Below are 22,459 nucleotides of genomic sequence, written 5' to 3'. Positions count from 1 at the left end.
AAAACATTCTATGGTTTAGATTGCATCTTTAATGCTTCAAGAAGAGGTTTTTTATAAAAGGAAAAAGACGCAGATAACAGATGTCAATCTGCGCAGAATTACATATACGTCCCTGGGAAAGCATTTCAAAATTAAAAAATCGGGTATTAACAGCACGTGAATTGCCTTGTTTGCACACGATTTTTCTCCCGTTAATACATGGGCGGATCCAGTGAAAAAAGTAGTTTTTATGCAAGAATGTAGGGATAACGCATGTTTTTTCGTGTTATAACGTCTGCAGAATCCCGAGGGATTGGTTGGTGCCCGAGCCCGTAGGGCGAGGGTACCAACGTATCCCGAGGGATTCTGCAGATGTTATAACACGAAATGAACATGCGCTAACGCTATTCTAGCATAAAACGCGGAAAAAATACTAATAAATAAATATATCCTACCTCAACGTCCTTAAATTTCCATGAAATGCGCGGGAATATCTGAGTTGTTTTTTACGTTGACGTCTTTTTGTTTTGAATTTTCCGTTTTTAGGGCCGAATGACGTTTACGCTTTGCCACGGAACTAGCATATATAAAAAGGTGTTATAACAGCACGTGAGCGCGAGAATCTCTCTGTTAACACACGATTTCTCTCCTGTTAAAACACCCCCGAAATGTAACAATAACAGCAGTTTTATGCTGGAATGTTTATTTTATGTTACACCTCATCTGTTCAGCCTTTAAATGTTATTTATTTTCTCTTTTTTTTGATATTTTATTGTCGAAAAATGACGATATGTATGTGCGTATGTTAGTATGCTGAGTTATGTACCTGCCATGTGCATTTAGATCTACTCCGGTCATACTGGCCAGTCGCTTTCAGAAGAAGCTACAAGTTGTATTTCTTTTCCCAGAACTTCACCCTTGGGGAGATTCAACTGACCTGCACAAAGGGAAGTGAATTCCCTTTTTCATATCCTCCCGCTGAATAACTTCAGAATTGGTTGCGCTACGCATTGACCCCCTATATATGTAATGAAATAGGCGTGTTAAAACGTACCAAATAGCTATTATCAAACATTCACAAGAATTGCATTTTGCATTCGTTTAACATTCGGATCCCGAATTGAAATTCGCGCCCTTCGCGTCGTCATTTCGTACTTGGGCACTTACAACCAGTGCAAAAAAAAAAAAAAAAAAAAAAAATCCACAAGAGAAGTTTACATCCTACGTTTCCTGGCGATTTTATGTTTAGTTTCCTACAATATAAATTCATTTTCCCCAAACCTAATCGGATTTCAAAGCATGGTTTAGATTCAAAATAAACCGACGAATTTGTTGGTGCCAAAAGCAAAATTACTTGAAACTTAATTATCTATCATTTTAGTTTATATAACATGTATTTCATCAAAATATCATTGATGGGACAACGGTGCGGTTTATTTTCACTTATTTGAAGAATATTAACCCTCACCATACTGGACACGATTGATTCTGCCTTTGCGGCCTGTGTAGACCAAGATCAGCCTGCCCATCCGTGCAGTCTGATCATTGTCTGCACTGTTCGCCATTCAGTCAGTAAATTTCCAGTAAACACCCCTTCAAATGAAAAATAGTACTGCCCAAATTGGAAGAGGGACCAGTCCATTATAGAAATTTAGCTGCTGTTGGAGCGTTGTATGGTTATATCCATACGATAGGTGATGCCGCGGGGAAATGTGGTTTTATGATTCATTTATGCTGTAATCATCAATAAATACCTATTTGAATGTTCTTTTCAACATAATGAAATTTTATTCTAATTTAACGTCACAAATAATGTATTGATAATTTGATACGCAATTTGCACTTATCTCTGTTGTGAGATATATTGATATCAACCTTATCATTGTATGAAAGAAAAACTTTTTTAGAGAAAACTAATGTCCTTTCCAGCATGAATGCAACATTAGACGTAACTTTATAGGGAAAATGGTTTGAACATTTTTACATTTAATTTTACTTGAATGAGCTTCATCAATTAGAATGTTATACACACCTCCCAAACGGTAGGTCTTGCTTTGATCCACGACCTTCATAGCAAGAGAAACGCATTACAAACGAACCATAGATCGGTATAAGTACCCGAGGTAGATCGAGGAGTTAAAGGGTAATGTGTCTCTTTTTTATTATAACAACAGCGCAATAAAGAGTGTTTTTATCAAATATTCTACTTTTCTTGGGGTATCTCCCACAAACCTACCTATGATGGAGGGTGGGACACAACCTCCCTAACTAACCCATCTGACTGTCGTCGCTTTGCCTTACCACTCAAATTTACCCAACAACCATGAACAAACGCGCGTACTCAACTGCCACAACTGGACATCACAACCCGTTTTGCAATAAAGTTACAAAATGTAATACATTTCTCAGTGTGTGTGTAAACGTATTTGTACATTTACCTGCCATGTAGGCAAGCAGATAGAAAATGAATTTGGATATTCCCAAAATCAGTGAAATAATTATTACAAAATGCGTTAGAAAGCTTATTACAATGTGAAATGGACATCACAACCCGTTTTGTAATACAGTTGCAATTATTACAATTTGAATATCCGAATTGATTTTGTAGGTACTTGTTTTTTTTTTTCACTTTTATGTAAATAGTAAATGCCAAATTGTCATAAGTATGACACATTACATTTTCACATCCTTCACTTTTATTCACATAATGAACCTTAGAACTATGACAAAAATGCGTTTCAACTAACTCAGAAATTTATTACATTTTGCAATTTTATTACAAAACGGGTTGCGATGTCCATTTCACATTGTAATAAGCTTTTTAACCCGTTTTGTAATAATTATTACAATTTGAGTATCCGCATTAATATTGTAAGTACGTTTTTTTTTTACTTTTATGTAAATAGTAAATGCCAAATTGTCATAAGTATGACACATTAAGTCTTCACTTCCTTCACTTATATTCACATAATGAACCTTAGAACTATGACGTTACAAAAATTATTACATTTTGCAACTTTATTACAAAATGGGTTTCGATGTCCATTTCACATTAAGCTTTCTAACACGTTTTGTAATAATTATGTCAATTTCACTGATTTTGTGAAGATCCAATTTCATTTTCTAACTGCTATATGGCCGGTAAAAAAATAAGGTCTGGAAAGTAGATCCCTCAAAAGTACCGAGAACAAGGCAAACAGTGAAAATTGCAGACTCGATTGGCCATATTATGGAAAATCTCCTTCACATTACTCATAAAGTGAGCCTTAAAAATATGACACAAATGTTTTTCAACTAACTCAGAAATTTAAATACACACATATATATATATATATACCGTTTATTTTCCATTCCATATAATACAGTACATCAATTGATACAATACAACATGTAAACAGGCTGCATAGTGAAGAAGTTAAGAGCAGAAATAAAAAAATATTAGTAAGGAGATACAATTTTAATCTTAGCATGTACTGCATATTTTGCAACTTAATACAAAACGGGATGCTTTGTTTTTTTTTTTTACCTTGTAATAAGCACTCTCAATTATTTTGTAGAAACTTCCTTGATGTTATGCTCACCAATTACCTTTTTTAGTTACAATTAATGAGTAAAGTTACATGCTAAAAGTACGCCAACTTACATATTCACCTCATTCAACTTTATTCACATAGTGAACCTTAAAACTATGACACAAATACGTTTACACCCACTCTGAGAAATTTATTTCATTTTGCAACTTTATTACAAAACGGGTTGTGATGTCCATTTCAAATTGTAATAAGCACTCCAAGCCGTTTTGTTATAATTATTACAATTCGCAACTTTACTACAAAACGGGTTGTAATAGCGTCTTCTCTCTATGGGCCCATTTAAGAGCTTATGTGTTGGAAGGAATGCGCAACTATAGATTTTCATTATGTTTATATAAAAATGATTTGTATAGAATTTTTTGCCATTCTGCAAAGGTCAAAAGTAACTGAAATCATCGGACTGTAAACTAGACTAAAATACTTTGGAAGACAATTGTTTCTCCAAACTTCATTTGTAAACTATCTTCCTCCTGTCAACAAATTTGTCCTTTCATTGTAAGTTTCATCCTCGCTGTAAGTAACATATTGTACGTTGCTATGATGATTAGATTCGTTACAAACTGCCTTTGTTTCCTGTGACTGGAAATTGTAACATGACACAAAATTTCTCAGATCTATGAGCTGGTTATACATTGCTGTACCGATCATCAGAAATAAGAAACCATCAACTGAAATGAGAATTTAATATTCATACTGAAGCATGATATGTTGTTAATCAGGGCTCACACTTACTGAAAAAAAGGTCAGTTTACATTACGTTTCTTATTAATCTAGCCAAAAGTATCTTGTGATTTTTAAATAGTTAATAACAAGCGATCTAGGGTGTGCCGAGGACTGTTCAGTACATGTATTAAATATTCACTAAAAATCAATCTGAAATATGAGTAGCTGTAATGGAAACTACATTCCCTAAAATTATACGTCACACTGAGCCGAATACACATATTTAAATCTTTTAGAGAACCTTTCTGAAAGCCCTACCAAGCAATGTTTTATTTAACTTTTGAAACAGTAGTAACAGTAATCTGGGTGGATGCGATAACATGGTAGTTTCCTTGAGGTATAGAGTTTTTGACTTGTGGACAGGTAAATTGTCGTATACTGGACATATGCTAGTACTAATCCTAAGTAAAGATGGTGTTTCAAAAAGAAAAAAAAATATTCGGCCGTCACAGCAATTGAAAATCAAAGGCCTGAAGGGCCTGAGTCGGCTAATGATTGATGTACTGACAGTATAGTCTACCAGTTTCAGTTTGTTTTTAGTTTTTTTTCTTAAAATTTCATAACACAGCTCGATATTTACCCAAAATATTATATCCGGATACGATTACACTTTTCTCCAGTTTTAACAATATATTTTACAAATTGTGATGATACGAAGACATTAGCAGCAATTGGCAGTATCTGACATTGAAGTTTACGGTTAAATTACCTCTTATTTAAATCTTTTCATAAAAAAGTTGTTTCGTTTCGTTAAAGCAGCCAAACATAGACGATCTACTTTCGATTTCAAAAACTACAAGAAAATACAATTTAATGTTTCGCCGATTTGTTTATTTCACGAAAAATAAGAATTAAAATCATTTTTAATATCAGCAGTAACTAAACAAACCAGTAAGAGCTTCTTCTTCCGATAATTTATCCGTTTACTGACTGCAAAATTCAACCCACGCAAAGTTTATAGAAATCATACGATGCGTGTTTACGTTCTATGTGGGAGAATTAAGGCTGATCGGCTATGTCATCTAACACATCCAGACGATTCAGATTTTGTTTTTAAAAAAGCATTGTGTGCGTTTCTGTAATTTTATATACGTTTTTATACGCTTAGAAATTATAAGACATGCGTATTTGCATTATTTCTATACGTAATTTACGCTACTTATCTGGAGCCCTGTGGAACTATTTTTTGTCTTTCGCTGGATGTTACCCAAGCTTTGTAAGCCTGCGCAATTCTTAAAATGCACATTTATGCTTAATGAGTTACAATCGAGTATTGCACAATTACAAGTCATAAATATGACAGATTACATCGTATATTGGTCATAGCAAAGGGAATTGACACAACTTAACTTCATTCATGCAGTGAAATGTTTGAAGTTTGAGAAATCTAATGGAACTACATCCCTTCACGTGTTATTCGGTCCATTTAGAGAATCGCTGAACAGCAAGGACTCGTCAAAAGGCTTTCAGCCTTTAGCCGACTCAAAAACCTCGTATTAACATCACGTAACCTACCTTGTTTATACATGATTTTCTCTCGTTAATAATTGTCAGGATCCAGAGAAAAAGTACATATTTTTAAACAAGAAAACCCATCTGAGATTTTAAGCTACATATGGGATGTTTACTGTTTGTTCTTCTTACGTGCTGAGACCCTTATTATGATGTTACAGACCTAATGTGATGAAGTTCCATCAAGCTGCCCATGAAATGTCGTTAAAAGTCATTTCTATTTTCAGCTCTAGTGGCCCGTAAATGGGACTGAGTGCCCCCATCTAAAGATGCTACTGACCATGTTTGATAAAGATCCATTCGGCGGTTGATGAAAAGTCGTTTACCGTTTATTTCTTATTTAAAACTCTATCCAACGTTTGAAATAACATTGGAGAAGAGACCTTGCCAGGAAGCTGCAGACCAAGTGTTGTGTTTTTCTTAGCAATATTTTGGAGCAGAAGATATTTAAGTTAAATTGTTGATGTGAACAACGGTCGCCGGGTCATCCACCAATAGTACCAATCCACCGTGTATAAAGTTCAGCTGTGCTTATAATATTGTTTACTCAAGTCATGAGGACGTGTTTTGAGATGATTTACATTGCATGTTTAGTCTTAGTCTAGCACCAATATTTATAAACAAGCGACTGTCTTGATGAAAACTAGCAAGTTTGATAATCATTAATTAATTTTAAAAGTGTTATTAGCTTAATTTTTGTGTGACACGAACATTTATCTATATATTTCAACAACCAAATTACGGTATATTAGTTTTAAAAGTAACCAAGGGGGATTTTTTTCAAATTTGAAAATGCCTTTAGTATCCTTTGTTTCTATGGTCAAAATGTATTTTATACGTAAGAAAGAATTCCAGTAAAACTGATAACGTCTGTTACATTAATGCTTACGAACTCTATATGAATTCATAAAGATTAAGTTAGAAGTGCAATTTTAATGTTGTTGAAATCTAATTGGAAAATAACCAATCAAACTGTTTCTGCATGCTACACTCAGAACTTTACTGCCATTTTGAATTTATAATATCAATACTTTTTATAAATTATCAAAAAGTGAAATTGAAATAAAATCATGTTACGAAATAGGTGACAAGATAGCTTACTTTGAATAATCCCGTACGCTCTGTCAAAAGGCTCCCCAAAGTTCTAAAAGGTAAAGAAAAAAATGAAAAAGAAAATATATAAATAAAAAGTGATATTTTATACATAAACTAACTACTGTTTTTTTACAGCGGATAACTGCAGACAGAGAATTTTGAGATAAGCCGTAATACGTACATGTATAGGAACAGTCGCTAAAATAAATTGTATGTTGCCGTCTGTACGAGTGACATAAAAATCCGTTATGTGTGATAAAAAATATAACTAGCTCTAATTAAAGAACGCATTGAACAAAATGAAAGAAGTCAATCTATAATTAGACATGTGTAACAAAATATTACCTTACTGAAACAATAGTAGATGATTAGACCAGCTCCCCATACCAAAATTGTCCTACAAGCATCTATCAGCGTTCTGTGTACAGCTTTATATAGTTAGAAAACAATACATTAACAGTAGAATTGACTTTCGATGTATATTTTGACAATAATATTTCAGCTGACATTGCTTAGAAATTTGTTTTGCTGAATTGCTGAACTACTGTACCACTACAAGTATTTAAAACATTGATGGTATGAACAAATTAATAACAAAAATAAAAAATGTTAATTACACATCCTTTGTTACTTCAATTCTCACACATATGACAGCTGAAAGGAAATTCCATAGTTGTCTTAGATTGTAATATAATTTCATTAGAATAAACGCATTTAAAATACAATGAGATCATCAAGTAGTGATGAATGTTGTTTTGTTTTCTTAAAATATATAAGTAGTTAAGAAGTATTTCGGTTAAACGTGATCAAAAAGCACTTTTATGGGGCCGAAACTACACAAAAAGATATTTATTAGGAAAATGTCGACGACATCGTCGTGTTTTGATAATTAATACAGGGTAAGTTGGCACCAACTATGTAACAAGAAATCGTGATTGCCTATTTTATCCACATTTTTACATAAATGATTTATGAGAATCGAAATGATATTATAAAATGACGATGTAATATATTCAATATATTTAAACACTCCTAGTCGTTTATACACCTTGTCGAATTAATCCCCATTGTTCCCAGTCGTGTTTAAACATATCAAAATATGGTTCTACTATATATCTTTATCTTCTTACATAATCTAGCGGTACCTACAGATTCTTAGGTAATTGTTAAATGCCACAAAGGTGCTGTTTAAAATGGACATAAAAATCCTTACCAGTTAGTGACTTAATTACAGCCATTGAAAAGTAGTTGTATAATGCTACTGATGCAATATATAAAAGACACAACATGAAAAGTCGGACACTGTTTGAGATCTGATACAGTGCATCAATACTGTTCTCGAAACTACCATGTTCGTTATCACCAGGTATGAAATACAGAACAGGTAACACTATCTACAATTATAAAACATGAAACGTCTTGTACTAATGATTGCGGCAAAGCTGGAGTGAATGCAATGTAAATATACACAAAGTTCTTTAATGTTTGTTTCATTGATTCAGCTTATGTGCGTAAATATAATATTATTGTTACCTTTTGTTGCTGGTGGGCCTCAAAAAGAAATATACTTAAAAGATAAGTACACCTAAAGCAGGTGGCACAACTTTACAAATTTCATTTAACACATTATTTAACATTATAATTATTTTGCTCCAAGACTTGGATGAAATTAGAATTTTAGAACAGACGTAATTGCAATTTACTTAACAAATGCAGCTTAAAAATGCCAGTGGATCTATCAAGGTGCTCGATTGTACCAAAACAATTGCAAGTAGAGGAACCTGGGGGTCTTCCTCCATTATCAATTTCATATCTCCGAGTAACGATTGTGTATTTACAATGTTGCTACAACTTGAAAACTTAACATATGGCATAACCTCTTGTTTCTGTGGGAGGATGACTCTTATCCCAACACAAAACAAAAATACTTACAAAAGACATTAATGAAAATCCATATATGCCCTTCAGTCCAACAACCTGTAGAGAAAATTCATAGACTATATTAATAAGTAAAGATCTATCAAGTATTTAGTAAAATCTGTGAAGATATCATTTCGAAGAATTGAAAGCAACCAAGCAAAATAGCAGACTCGGTTTTATTGAGTCTGTTCATGAGAGGTAATGAGATGTCAACACCCCTCACCACCGATGGTACCGGTTTAGCGGAATTCTATTATAATTGTAAAAAATAATGTAATCCATGACCCCAATATTGACAACGTGCGAATAAGCTTTGGTCAGATTGCTGGAACAAAATTATCTTCTCCCTCTATAGTCATGTTAGTTTGATAAAATTTAGTACAGGCTCACTTAACCCTGGTCCATCATTCAATTTGGGCAGTACCAGTTATTATTCGAAGGGGTGTTCACTGAAATTTACTGACTGAATAGCGAACAGTGCAGACCATGATCAGACTGCACGGATGTGCATTCTGATCTTGGCCTGCACTGGTTGTAAAAGCAGAATCACTTGCTGCCAGTAGGCTAAAGGTTAAGGAACATTACTTCGCATTAAATTAAAAAATCGAACCAGCGGCTGACTAAGAACTGTAACTAACATTTGAAGAATTTCAATATTAGCTCCGGCTCCCATACTTTTTGACAATTCGGTGTGTGCGTGAAGTATTAGCTATCGGACATCGGTGAAAATAACACATTCCCAATATCAACAATTTATTGGAACAGCCCTCGTAGATATCGAGATAAAATGACCAAGCCCCAATGCTTTATGAGAGATCCGACTCTTTGTTTGTTTGTTTGTTTGTTTTGGGTTTAACGCCGTTTTTCAACAGTATTTCAGTCATGTAACGGCGGGCAGTTAACCTAACCAGTGTTCCTGGATTCTGTACCAGTACAAACCTGTTCTCCGCAAGTAACTGCCAACTTCCCAACATGAATCAGAGGTGGAGGACTAATGATTTCAGACACAATGTCGTTTATCAAATAGTCACGGAGAACATACGCCCCGCCCGAGGATCGAACTCACGACCCCGCGATCCGTAGACCGACGCTCTACCTACTGAGCTAAGCGGGCGGGCCCCCGACTCTTTGTAGAGGATTACCAAAGAAGTAGCGTATGTACTTTTTTTTCAAATCAGGCAAGCAGTTTTTGATATAATATGAAAAATCAAAGTTGTCGGTCATACAAGAACCATTTGCGTGAAAACAGTTTGAAACATTTCTGACTAGCAAATTTTAAAGTCAGTCCTTTCCATTGCCACGATGACTAAAGGTTTGAAGGTTTAGGAGAAGTTGTTGATAAAAAGGTATGATTAGGCGATGCACGGACGGACCGGCGATGGACGTAAGTTCGACGTACAGTAAATAGTGGCAAAAGTAGTCAAAATAGCCGTGAACTTTGTGTGTAGTTGAGGTAGAATTATTTTAATGCTCCAAGTAATACAAGATAGTAATAATGACAAATACATTAGCTCATATAGAAAATGCACTATTTCATTAACTTAAATCAAATATTAAAATAAACTGAGATAAGACAAAATGTAAAAGAAATATTTTAAACAAACAATATCTTAATAAAGAGGAAATAATTCGAATATTTGTTAAAAATCGTTCAGTTTTTAAAGGAGGTAATTGAAATCGTACAAACTGACTTGTACACTTTCCTTTAATCTAAAAACATGGTTTTCTGTTTCTAAATACACTTGAATTTCGCAAAATGGTTTTTAAAAGTCATCGAAGACCAAAACTCTTTGACCTCTTATTTAGGTTTGAGGGATGGCAGAGTTTTATCAAGTAACCATCACTAAATTTTGTATCAAAATAAAAAAAAACATTGACACTTTTGAATCACTTAAAGACTGAAGTAACTTGCTCAGCTTTGAATCCCGTCTGGAAAAAAAGAATTACCTACATGCAATGGATGCAAGTTCCTCTTCTTGACAATTGCCTCCTCTAAAATGACCTGAGCTCCAGTAATGACTTGAGCAATAATGACTAGTATTATTCCTGCAAAGACAAATACATGTTGAATTCTGACACAAAAAAAATACATCTCCGCACAAATGTTCCGTAGCCTTTATACCTGACAAATGGATATTGCCATATAATATAAATGTAGAGCTATACATCAAACATTGACTTCATAAAATGGAACTTGAATAGTAAGAGATAGGTCACATAAAGCAGGGTCTGTATATGCCGGGTGTTTTGCTGTTGATTGTCACTAACAAACTGATAGTCAAATTCTACGCTCCGTGTGTCGAAACTATGTCATTGCCTTTTATTAGTGGCGAAAATGGGCGCTTTATACACCCATTAAAACTACATGATAATTGAGATGATAGGAATTTTGTCATAGCATGCATTCAATTAACTCAATTAATCACATGTAGTAATACTTAGAACCTTAGCTTGGTTCATTGATATATACAGATATAGATATATACATAACGTATCAGGCATAAAGACAATATTATACGGTGTACATCGAAAGCATCATTAAAAGTGACTAAATGTGCTTAGAATAAATATGGATTCAAGATCAACCAGACAAATTGTCTCATTTTATCCTTTTACTAAAATATATGCTAACATTTCATGTGTTAATTTTCAAGCGAGCAAACACGTTGGTAGTATATCGATGTGAAAGCATTAATGAAACAATATTGTATGGTGTCCCTTGATCTTCTAAATGAAATGATTCTATGGAAGGTATCTTATGATGTCTCATGACTTGTTATAGTGTATGATGTTCTTTTCTGTGCCAAAAATAATATGAATCGTGATTTTATATTTCAGATGATTCCATTGGGAAAATATTACTATTCTCTTGTTTAGAAGATGGTTCCCTAGGGAAAAAATCACAATTCTTTTGTTTAGAAGATGGTTCCCCTTGGGAAAATATCACTATTCTCTTGTTTATTCCCTCGCTAAAATATTAATATTCTCTTGTTTAGAAGGGGGAAATCGCAATTCTCTTATTTAGACGATGATTCCCCTTGGGCAAATATCACTATTCTCTTGTTTAGAAGATGATTCCCTCGGGAAAATATTACTATCCTCTTGTTTAGAAGATGATTCCTTGAAAAAAATTACTATCCTCTTGTTAAGAAGATGATTCCCCTTGGAAGAATATCACTATTCTCTTGCTAAGAAGATGACTCCCTTGGGAAAATATTACTATTCTCTTGTTTAGAAGATGATTCCCACGGGAAAATATTACTATTCTCTTGTTTAGAAGATGATTCCCTCGGGAAAATATTACTACTCTCTTGCTGATAATTCTATAGGAAAAATATAACTATTCCCTAGGTAAGAAGATGATTCCCTTGGGAAAAAATATCAAACTTCTCCTGTTTAGAAGATGATATCATTGTATATCATTACAGGAGAGAAATACCAGGATTCTCCTGTATGGTAAAATAGTGCATACTAACGTTTGGCCTTATATACATGTACATGTCAATTTAATTGAATGGAAATATATCGTAAGATGACTCGTGACCTTGCATATAGGATGATTTTATTGAATGGAAAAATAGTTTGCGTCGAATCTCGGCCCTGTGTATAAAGAGAATCTCTACTCGTTTTTGAAAAATAATCATATTAATATTTAAGATGATCCTCTTGAACGGAAAAATTATATTATGTTTCGTAACGTCATATAAAAGATCATGAACGTGTAATGGAATGAATACGGACTGATGACCGAATACCCTGTATATAACATGAAACAGATGTTCTTCGAATAAAAACAATGTCAAAATTAATTATTTTATGATAACGTACACTTCTACTGTACTCCTATTTGTAGCATCAAAAGTTTCGAAACGCAGTGTATGGTTAAAAGATTAAACACCGATTTAATGATAAATAGAAACATATAAAGAAGTATACATACATATACGTTTATATTTACCTGTAATTCAAGTATTGTCAAAATGTATTTACCTTGTTGTATATAAAGCTACAATAACTGTTATTGTAAAAAACTTCCATATTTAGTATATGTTTTCATTCAAATCCATTGTACTCTGGTTTTATTTCTTAAAAGTTGCCAGTGCGCACATTAATTTCGCTTTCAGAGTGTTTTCAATTATTATAGTCTTCATAAAAAGCAAGATACTCATATTGACAGAATATGTAATAAGATTTTGATTATATTCTTTGTTTTTGCTAATGATATTAAAGTATAGCATTTCATTTTAACTAACATACAAGTGTTACAAGAATCGCTGAATATTATCACCTGGTCACCATAATAAAGTACATGTATAATACATAATTTTGTGAATTTTTGAAATATATAGTTTTCGTCTTTTTTAAGGAAATGCCAAAGAGTTGTTCTGAAAACAGACAAAATACAAAAGTTAGCATTGGCGACAGATAATGATGCAGTTTGTTTTCATCTTATTACATATTACAGAACTTGCAAGCAAATTTTAGAAAATTCTTTGCACTAAAACATACTCCAAGAAAAGTCTTTACAATATTGAACATCAATTGTAAAGTTGTCAAAATGACTTTTAAAATTTGATAAGTATAAGCACTATCTAAACCTTCTTAAATTGATCTTTTATTACATTAGATGCAGCCCAAATCTGTACTGGATGTGTATGTGTATGATATTTACCTGGTTATATAAGTAACAAATATTGGTGAGGCATCGGTCAAAGGTAATCTTGAAAAAGTCATTTTATTGTTCTTGGAATATTGTTATGCTGTCAATACACTACAAATATCAGTATGTGTGCAAGTTTCCTTCTAGATATCTAAAGCTGTAGATATACATTTTGTATTTTAGAGCATTTGTGCATTTTATAAGTATAAGCATTACCTACATTATTTTCATATAATCTCTATTACATTAGATACAGCCCAAATATATTGGGTGTATGTGTGTATCGTATTTACCTGGTTATATAAGTAACGACTATATGGTGAGGCATCTGTCAAAGATAGGTTTGAAAAAAGTCATTTTACTATTCAAGTGTATGCTGTCAATACACTACATGTATCAGTATATGTGAAAGTATCTGAGGCTGCAGATATACATTTGTATTTTTAGAGCCTTTGTATCGACTAAAACTATAGCAATCACTAAAGGATATATTCATTTTCCAACTAAAACCCATATCTAAGTTCAAATTGGGATACAATTTTAGATCTATATTTACTCAGAATGACTTTGTTTACGTTTTGGTTTATGTCAGTTTCATCTTTTATAGGATTGGATAATTTTTTCTGGTGTTCATGCACGTGTAAACCCTGACTTTGACTCACATATTGAACATAAAACCCCGAAGGTATAACTTATTATGATCACAAAAGTTTGTTTTAAGATTTAATTCTGATTGCATACGTTTCCGAAATATTAAAGAAATGTCAATGTTTGGATATTAACTAAGTGACAAAGCGAAAATGTTTTGCCAAAACAGAATTCATAGTAATGGGACCTGGAACGTGAAACTGTCTTATGACCTTAATGAACTGTTTGAATTTTCAATGCAATACCTTCATCTGTTTCAGGGATAGTCAAAGAAAGCAACAATTTGTCAAATTTTTTCAAGTTCATCAATGGGGAAGAAAAGGCATATTTGTGGAACTTCATGTGTAAACTTGCATTGATCGAAGAGGTTTGTTTCAATAAAATCTGTCTGAAGTTCCTTTGGAAGAACATAATGCAACCAATCAAAATACTAGCTAACTAGGTTCGATTGATCTGTTGATGAGACGTCATCAAATGTGTAATATTCTCTCTAGTTTCAATTGAATTCATGAACAGGTTTCAGAAATGTGAACGAAATATCAATTTTGTACATTTTCCAAGTAAAAAGGGAAATAATTTTGTCAAAACATAAGTCAGATGTATGGACCTGGCCATGTGAACTTATTTCATGATCCTAAAAGCATGTTTTACTCTCAAAATGACTTATGAATGGGTTCCAAAGACCTTGAAGGAAAGTGATATGGGGATAATGGCACGGTATGGGATGGACGGAAAAAAACACAGACATTGTTCAACCTGTAATTTCGCATTAACAGAAAAACTAACATGTCTGAAAAATGTTCAATCTGCTGAAAGTATAACCCCCGTAATTCTTTTTTATCTAATACAGGGATACGCATTAAATAGGACAGAAATACTGGTGTTTAAAAAGACGGTTAAATAGCAGTTTTAAGCAAAAAAATAACACATGGATTCACAACATACCTGTAATAGTCTTCCCACCAATTGTTTTATGATCTTGACTTTTAAACACACTTGTACAACCAGCCAATACCAAACCAACTATAACAACAGCCATGCCTAGCCAATGTGTCAGTTTCAATTTCCTCTTCAAAAACATTTTCTAGAAAATGTCAATACGCGTTTATCAAACCTTAAGTAAATTTAATAACTGTAATATATATTTCTAATATGAATGTGGATGTACTAAACGCTAGACATATCTCCGTTTCACCAACTGTTGTATTTGAATTTTAAACAATATCAACAAACTTAATGCAATTTTTCAGTGAGACAGAAAGAGAAAGAAGTCAAATGTAATGTTCAAAGTGTATTGAAACATTTTACAGACAATGGAAAATACGTTTATTCAAGTTTTCTAGCCAGATTTAAATACCCATAATTAGAGACATTTTGAGGCATACTGCATTTAAAAAACAGGAAAATATCCACGACAAGAAAATTATACCACGCCGTGCTTGTAAAAGTACCACTGCATCAACAGAGAGTAGTTTTTCATGTTAAAAATGTCTGATAAATACCGGTAGTGGTCACAGGTGGTGTCACTTGATTACTTTTTGCGTCAAACATTTCAATAACATATCATTTTACAAATTTAAGAAAAAAATACATCAAGAAATATTATTACGAGGCACCGATCATGTATAAATTTATAGATTTAATGTAGAAACAAGAAAAGCAAATTCTTTTCAATCTATCTTTATATATAAAACAAGCATTGAACTGCAGGAACCAAATATTAAATGTGATGTAATGTAGATATAGCTAGCGCAACTACATACATGTATTAACCTTTCATATCGATGTAAATATATTCATTTATATATGTACATATATACATGTATCTGTATATGTATTCAAAGTATTTGTAAACCGTAAAGTATATCCAGTGGAAGTTTTACGTAAAAATACATTTGTTATTTGTATGTAACTGATGACACTCTTGTAAACATATTTTTGTTAAGATTTATCTTGTGCATCCTCTATTGATAATTTTCTTAATTTAAATATGCTGTACATGATATTTAAAAAAACTAAATCACATGTCAGATATAATGTATCACGTGATTACTATTTTAGCTGAAACATTATTTGTTAATATACTGATGATGTACTCTGTACAAATCGAATAAAGTATATGTTTTGTTCATGTCAATTTTTCATATTGTTGTGATTTGAAATCATCTACAATGATAGTCATCCTATGCTTTCCTAACTGTTGATATACAATCAAATAAAATACAATTGATTCGACAGCTGTGCTATGAACTATCCAGCACCATTAGCTCTATACTTGTCATAGTACTATCGTATGTCAAGTACCAACAAGTCAAATGGTTTATCGCGGCCAGACATTTGCACAAACCGGACAGAAGTTGCGAAATTGTCATTTGTGCAGGAAAGAAGCGTTTACCATAATGCCCAGTACCGGACAGGTATAGTGACATACGTTTAAGATATCATGCTTTCTGTTTATGCAGGTAAACTTGTGTTTGGTTAAATTTCAACAGAGCACAATTGTCTGAACAGAGTACAAACTCATTACTGTTTTTTCAGGCAAGGGTGGAAAAAAAGTGGTAGACAATGAAAGCAGTAACATTTTTATTAAAAAAAAATAAACAATGGCACAAACATTTCCAACATCTTTGGACGGTTCAAAAATCCCATGTTAAACATACGATAAAGCCCGAAACGCGTGAAAATGTTCCGAATGTAAATTGGTTGAAGTAGGCGCTCTATGTATAGAGTTAGATTATGCGTCTTGATACTGTACCAGAGAGGTCGGTCAATTGTGTGTTTTTGATTACACTGGGCGAGTCTACTTACTTATTACTTGAGGATGAAAAAAACGTGTTTTTTAAATGTTGCTCGTAAACAAGGGTGGCGGTTGAACTACAAAAAGTACAACAACAGTTAATTCACAACAAATCGTACGGTTTGTTTTATAATCAGTAGAAGCTAGTCGTATTTACGCTTATGAAACCTGTTTCACCCATAAGTAAAGAATTCACAGGTCCATCATGAAATATTTTCCCCAGCGCGCATATACTTCACCTATTCCATATGATCGCCGCGATCAATTATCCGCAAGATTATGACAAGGATAACATGCTGTTTACTTCTGACTAGTATCATAAGCATGCCCGAAAATGTACATGTTACAGGAATAATTAAAATTAGGTCAAATTTGTCATAATCATCTTATATACTCACGGAAAAAATGCCTGCAAACACGATAACAGATCCTCTGAGCATCGACATGATGGAAGCATCAATAAAGAGTAAGCCGATACCTGTAATATATGTAACAGGAAACAATAATGTTATTCCTAAAAATAATTGTAATACGTAATTACAGTAGTTCTAGTTATAATGAATTAACGACATTTAAATTGGTTGGATTGACTTTGGCGTAAAAAAAATTGTTTGATTCCGGTAACATGCTCAAAAAATTAGGGTAGGTAGGCCGGTAAATTTGTTTTGTTTTGGATTTTGTTTTATTAAGTGGGACTTTACGGAAATTATTTATTTGTCAAAAAAGGAATACAAATAAGGGGATTATGCCTTTAGAGCATCAGTAAGTTGATTTCTAATATTACTGACCTTGTTTAAAGCATAAAATGTGCAATTTTGCAACTTTTTGTTAAAAAGTTGAAAAAAAATTCTTCAAGGCCATAAAAACATTTAGGGTCGGGTCAAAAATTTAGGGTAGGTCGGAATACCTGAAACAAACATTTTTCTTTACAGACCGTACTAAGGAAATTAGTATATAAGTATTACAGAGTCAAGCATGAAATACATAGTTAAGACTGATAGGTAAAATCTTTGACCTTTAAGTGTGACATTGACCTTTGATTTAGGGGTCCACGTTTTGCACTCGGTACGTCGTTTTGGTACTATGGAGGTTTGTACCAAGTTACTTGAGCATCTAAAGCATAAAATAAATGCATAAGAAAAGATAAAGCGCGGGCAAGACAAATGACCTTAAACCCTTTACCTCCAAGTATGGCATTAACTTTGATCCAGCACGCAACATATGCTGTTATAGAAGTTGCTCCAAACTCTGACAATGCGTGACAAAGTTACCAGCCAGACTCACAGACATAAAACAAATGTATGCACGCAAAGATAACAATGGACCCAACACACACACGCATGCACGCACGCACATACACCATAAATGTCTATGTCAAGGCATACAAGTACAAACCAGAGGTACTATATTTGGAAACTATAAATCTTAAGTACACTGTTTGCAAAGCTTTTACGGCGACTTTTGATACTACATGTATGCAATCTTTTTCTCTGTTGCTAAATAGCCCGAATGTAACTTTTAGCAAACATGTAAAAATTGGTAACGTTACCAGCAAGAGATACCGACAGTATGCAGGTACAAGATGGTACGATACAAATCCACTGACACAGCCTGAATGATATAAAACACAATGATAGCCCGTGTATGGGGCATTTGATATTATAAAACATCCGTTGTCAAAGCGGATCATATGAAAACGAATTTGAAAGGTTAAAATGCAGTCCATTTAAAAAATCCTAAATGTAAACAGTTACTCATGATATGTCAGAATGTCAGCTTTAAAAGGATATTTGTTTCTAAACAAAAAATGACGAGTTTAATACTGGGTCGAAATGCATTGTCCTTTTCATGTTTTTTTTTTTTCATGTTCAAGCATCAAAACTACTGACGAACTACCAAGGTATACAATGTGACAAATAATTCCCTTTTAGACATCAAGTGCAGAAAATATATCAATAGTTGTGAACTAAAGACCTAAGTTTCAGAAATAATCACCTTGCATGAACTGGAGGTCCTATTTCTATTTTAGGCTGCACATCCTGGACTTCATTCTGGGTAATCTAGAATATACCATATTGTATATATAGTATATACAAATGGGATAATGTTTTCTCAATAATAAAATATTTCAGTTAAACGCCGCACCTTATGAAAACCATTTAGCACGAGATCTCATCAAACAGACTGTTTGTGATTAGAGTATAAAGGGGTAATCTAACTTACAACCCTAGATTTCGGAGTCAATCGTCTCATCACTGGACCTTTAAGTCACCTCTTAAGGCAAGAATATCCTAAAGATTGTGAAAAATAGCATAACGTCTATATAAAATAAACGAGTAATCATATTTTGAATTTTGTTTTCAGTAATATCAGTTAAATCTACAAATAATATATGTATCACTAAATGATCTCATTTCTGAAAAGAGTGCATCATTTATTTATGAAAATAAAGGGGTAAAAATATGCACACGTTTTAACGTATTCTGGTATACAAAGCCTCCGTGCGAAATGATATGCATTTTGTAATACTTGTTTCTGCTGAACTATCAAAATCAAAATAAATAAACGTCATAGATATTTTGAAAAAAAAAAATCCCTTTGTCCTAGGTGAAAATCTTCATTTTAGGCAATTCAAGTTAACGATAAGATACTAAGGTTATAAAAACTTCTGTACTTCTTTTCTATATTCTTGCAACTCCCTTCTTCTTTGTATAGGCAATCCCATCAAACAAAGCGTCTGTGCTGAAAGGAGAGTATAACATTTTCAATGAAACTTAATTTTATAAATGAGCCGCACCATGGGAAAACCAACATAGTGCATTTGCGACCAGCATGGTAAAGCAAACAGCATGGATCCTGACCAGACTGTGCGGATGCGCAGGCTGGTCTGGATCCATGCTGGTCGCAAACGCACTATGTTGGTTTTCTCGTGGCGCGGCTCAAATGTTTTATTCATATCTATCTATATATACAAACAGTATTTTGTTGTTGTGCATTTTATTGCAAAAGTTCTTGACACCTTCCTACCTACATGTACGTTGCAATAAACATACTCAAATCTAGTAATATTTTGTGAGAAAACCGAATTTACGTAATTTCCACTTTCTGTTTGAATCCATTTAACTGCTGGAGTTTCATGTAATCACTTTCTATATCTCCAAGAGTTTATAAGATTTCATTTTCTAACAAATACAAAAGTAATTTCAAGATGAAACACGCAAGGCTAAATGAAATAACAATATGTTTCATGTTATAGCAGCATGAATTAATAAGATCGTGCAATATGCTCAGCTTCTGTGTTCCCCGCTATATTACAGGAGGAAGATACCAAGAATTATACCTGACATGGGCATGCGTCATGAAAGAACAAACCACATTCAAAAGAACAAAACTGTAATGGTTGTAAATCAGAAGTCGTACCCATATAGGACGTACTCGTAATTATCGGTATACAGTCAATATCACATAAACAAATGAGTCACAAGATTCAGTGTATCACGGGTATGCATCTAACTTTAATTTGTATTTTTGTTACTAAAATATTTCAGCAATATTAAAAATTTAAGACCCTTTAAAAAGAGAATTACTGAAATCAATTTGAAAACAAATCGGGAATTTTACCCTGATATTTGTTTTAATGAAGCGTAAAAAAGTGTTTGTTTCCGGTAACATGCTAAAAACATTAGGGTAGGTAGGTCGGTATTTTTCTTTTTTTTTTTTATTAAGTGGGACTTTTCGGAAATTATTTTTGTATCAAAAAATGAATACAAATAAGGGGGTTATGCCTTTAGGGCATCAGTTGATTTCTAACATCACTGACCATGTTTAAAGCATAAAAATTGCAGTTTTGCAAATTTTTGTTAAAAAGTTGAAAAAAAATTCTCCAAGGCCATAAAAACGTTTAGGGTCGGATAGGTCGGGATACCGGAAACTAACATTTTATTACGCCTAATTTATATTAAAATATATTAGGCAATGTGAATGTGTACAAAAAGTTACCTATACATAGCATCCATGTTTGAAACCAAGGATGGTTAAAACTGTGTGCTTTAGATTTGTAACCTTTCACCCTGTAATTTAATATATTCATATCTATACATCTGGAAATTATATGAATAATTTTCATATCCAAAGTTTTGCAACAAAAACCTACATAATCTCCATTAATCATTTACTTTGGTAGACATCTAGATCGCGATTAAGACCTTGTAATGGATGTCTAAAATTGATGAAAAAAACACAAAGTAAATTATGTTGTCTTGCGGATAATACCAGTAGGGAGCTCAAGATATCAGTAAAACTACTTAGTTATAGAGCGTGTTTACATATGTTACGTAGTTCGAACAATAGGTAGACAGGGGAGGTGATACTGTTTATAAGTTTCCGTCTTGTCGACACAGTTTTGTTTTTGTTTTGCTCTTGGACAGCAGTAAGTCATCTTAAGAGAACTCAGCTGTTTGCCAGTCATGTTTGGTTGTCTTAAAATTAGTATTTTTCTCTAACTACACAGCATCGTGTTGAATAGTCTTTTCTCAAACTTCGTGTGGACAGCATACAATTACTTACACACAATCATTTTGCGCCTTTTTGCACAATGTGTTGATGCTGCCAGTAACAAGCATTCCTGTTACCAAAACCATCTGTATAAATGTGAATGTCGCCATGCTGTTTCATATCGTCCTACCATGTCAATGGTATGTATGGGTTATTTCTGTAACTGCAATGTCTATAAAGGAACAAGATCTAGTGACATATATAATTTCTTACAAAGACATAAATATAAACGCACTTGTTATTAGTCTCGGTCTATTTACGTTTTCAAACATATAGGTCTAAGGAACTCATTATTATAAAATGTCGATCTAGATAAGAATTCTCAGTAGATCTATACCCAGAAAATATCACCCGGCTACGACATTGAACACAGTAGATAAAAGGACAGGAACCCTGTCTCCATTACTTCCACTGGATACAGGATTTAGTTCATTCATACCTCATTGATTAAAACTCGTCTGCTCGTATCACATTAATAACGTGCATTTAAACCTATGTTTAATTTTACAGTTTCTAAATTATCAGTAAATTGCAATAACCGTTTTGAACAGTGGATTTACATTACAAAATAGCTTAAAAACATATATACAATCATGTTCTATTTACCTAGCTACAGTTCATACAGGGAACCAACATCATAGCTAAATCTCGGCTTCGACCGTACATATCCGTACTGTTAGCCGCAAAAAGAAATATATTATATAATATCGTAAATATACATATATTCATTTCGTTCATTGTCAAGTGAATAACATAAAATTTTACTTGTATGCATTTTGACATATCCTACCATGTTTTCTTTAGTTTTATATCTGGCTGGCCTACTTAGGTAATGATTTCCAATTTACTTTTCGTCGATTTCTCTTTTAATGCTTAGCACCAACTAATACAGAAATTACAAATGTACATGATCAAATGTAATAGGCCGTCAAACCTACTCTTCCCGTCTGTATATCATTGAAGTGTTATTAATCTATT

General features: G+C 33.2%; 1 protein-coding gene across 6 annotated transcripts; it reads right to left on the bottom strand.

Annotated features, from left to right (window-relative positions):
• Positions 1-3,687: 3,687 nt before the first annotated feature.
• Positions 3,688-22,138, bottom strand: LOC123525728 (solute carrier family 35 member F6-like). Of its 6 annotated transcripts, none has more exons than XM_053521746.1 (14): positions 22,088-22,138; positions 21,494-21,653; positions 20,927-20,997; positions 19,602-19,669; positions 18,923-18,987; positions 18,477-18,538; positions 17,326-17,405; positions 15,076-15,214; positions 10,774-10,868; positions 8,835-8,879; positions 8,116-8,296; positions 7,248-7,330; positions 6,909-6,951; positions 3,688-4,240 (listed from the first exon to the last, which is right to left on the bottom strand). In XM_053521746.1, the coding sequence occupies exons 2-14, from the start codon at positions 21,589-21,591 to the stop codon at positions 4,032-4,034; spliced, it is 1,239 nt and encodes a 412-aa protein (XP_053377721.1). In that variant the 5' UTR covers positions 21,592-21,653; positions 22,088-22,138; the 3' UTR covers positions 3,688-4,031. The 6 variants fall into 6 exon arrangements, 4 of the variants coding, with proteins under 4 accessions (XP_053377721.1, XP_045160834.2, XP_045160819.2 ...); XM_053521769.1 differs by having other exon boundaries at positions 4,101-4,240; positions 7,253-7,330; XR_008366769.1 differs by having other exon boundaries at positions 4,217-4,240; positions 7,248-7,556.
• Between the last annotated feature and the right edge of the window lie 321 nt (positions 22,139-22,459).

This window comes from Mercenaria mercenaria, chromosome 1 (assembly GCF_021730395.1).
Source record: "Mercenaria mercenaria strain notata chromosome 1, MADL_Memer_1, whole genome shotgun sequence".
Lineage (NCBI taxonomy): Eukaryota > Metazoa > Mollusca > Bivalvia > Venerida > Veneridae > Mercenaria > Mercenaria mercenaria.
This window is presented reverse-complemented; position numbering and strand designations above follow the sequence as displayed.

What these genes read in the sequence shown, in the direction of transcription:
- LOC123525728 (XM_053521746.1), bottom strand. Translation starts at nt 21,591, where the DNA reads ATGGCGACATTCACATTTATACAGATGGTTTTGGTAACAGGAATGCTT. An exon ending in ACTGTCGGTATCTCTTGCTG is followed by an intron (nt 17,406 to 18,476) that starts GTAACGTTACCA and finishes CATATATTACAG; the next exon opens with GTATCGGCTTACTCTTTATT. An exon ending in TCTACTATTGTTTCAGTAAG is followed by an intron (nt 6,952 to 7,247) that starts GTAATATTTTGT and finishes TTTACCTTTTAG; the next exon opens with AACTTTGGGGAGCCTTTTGA.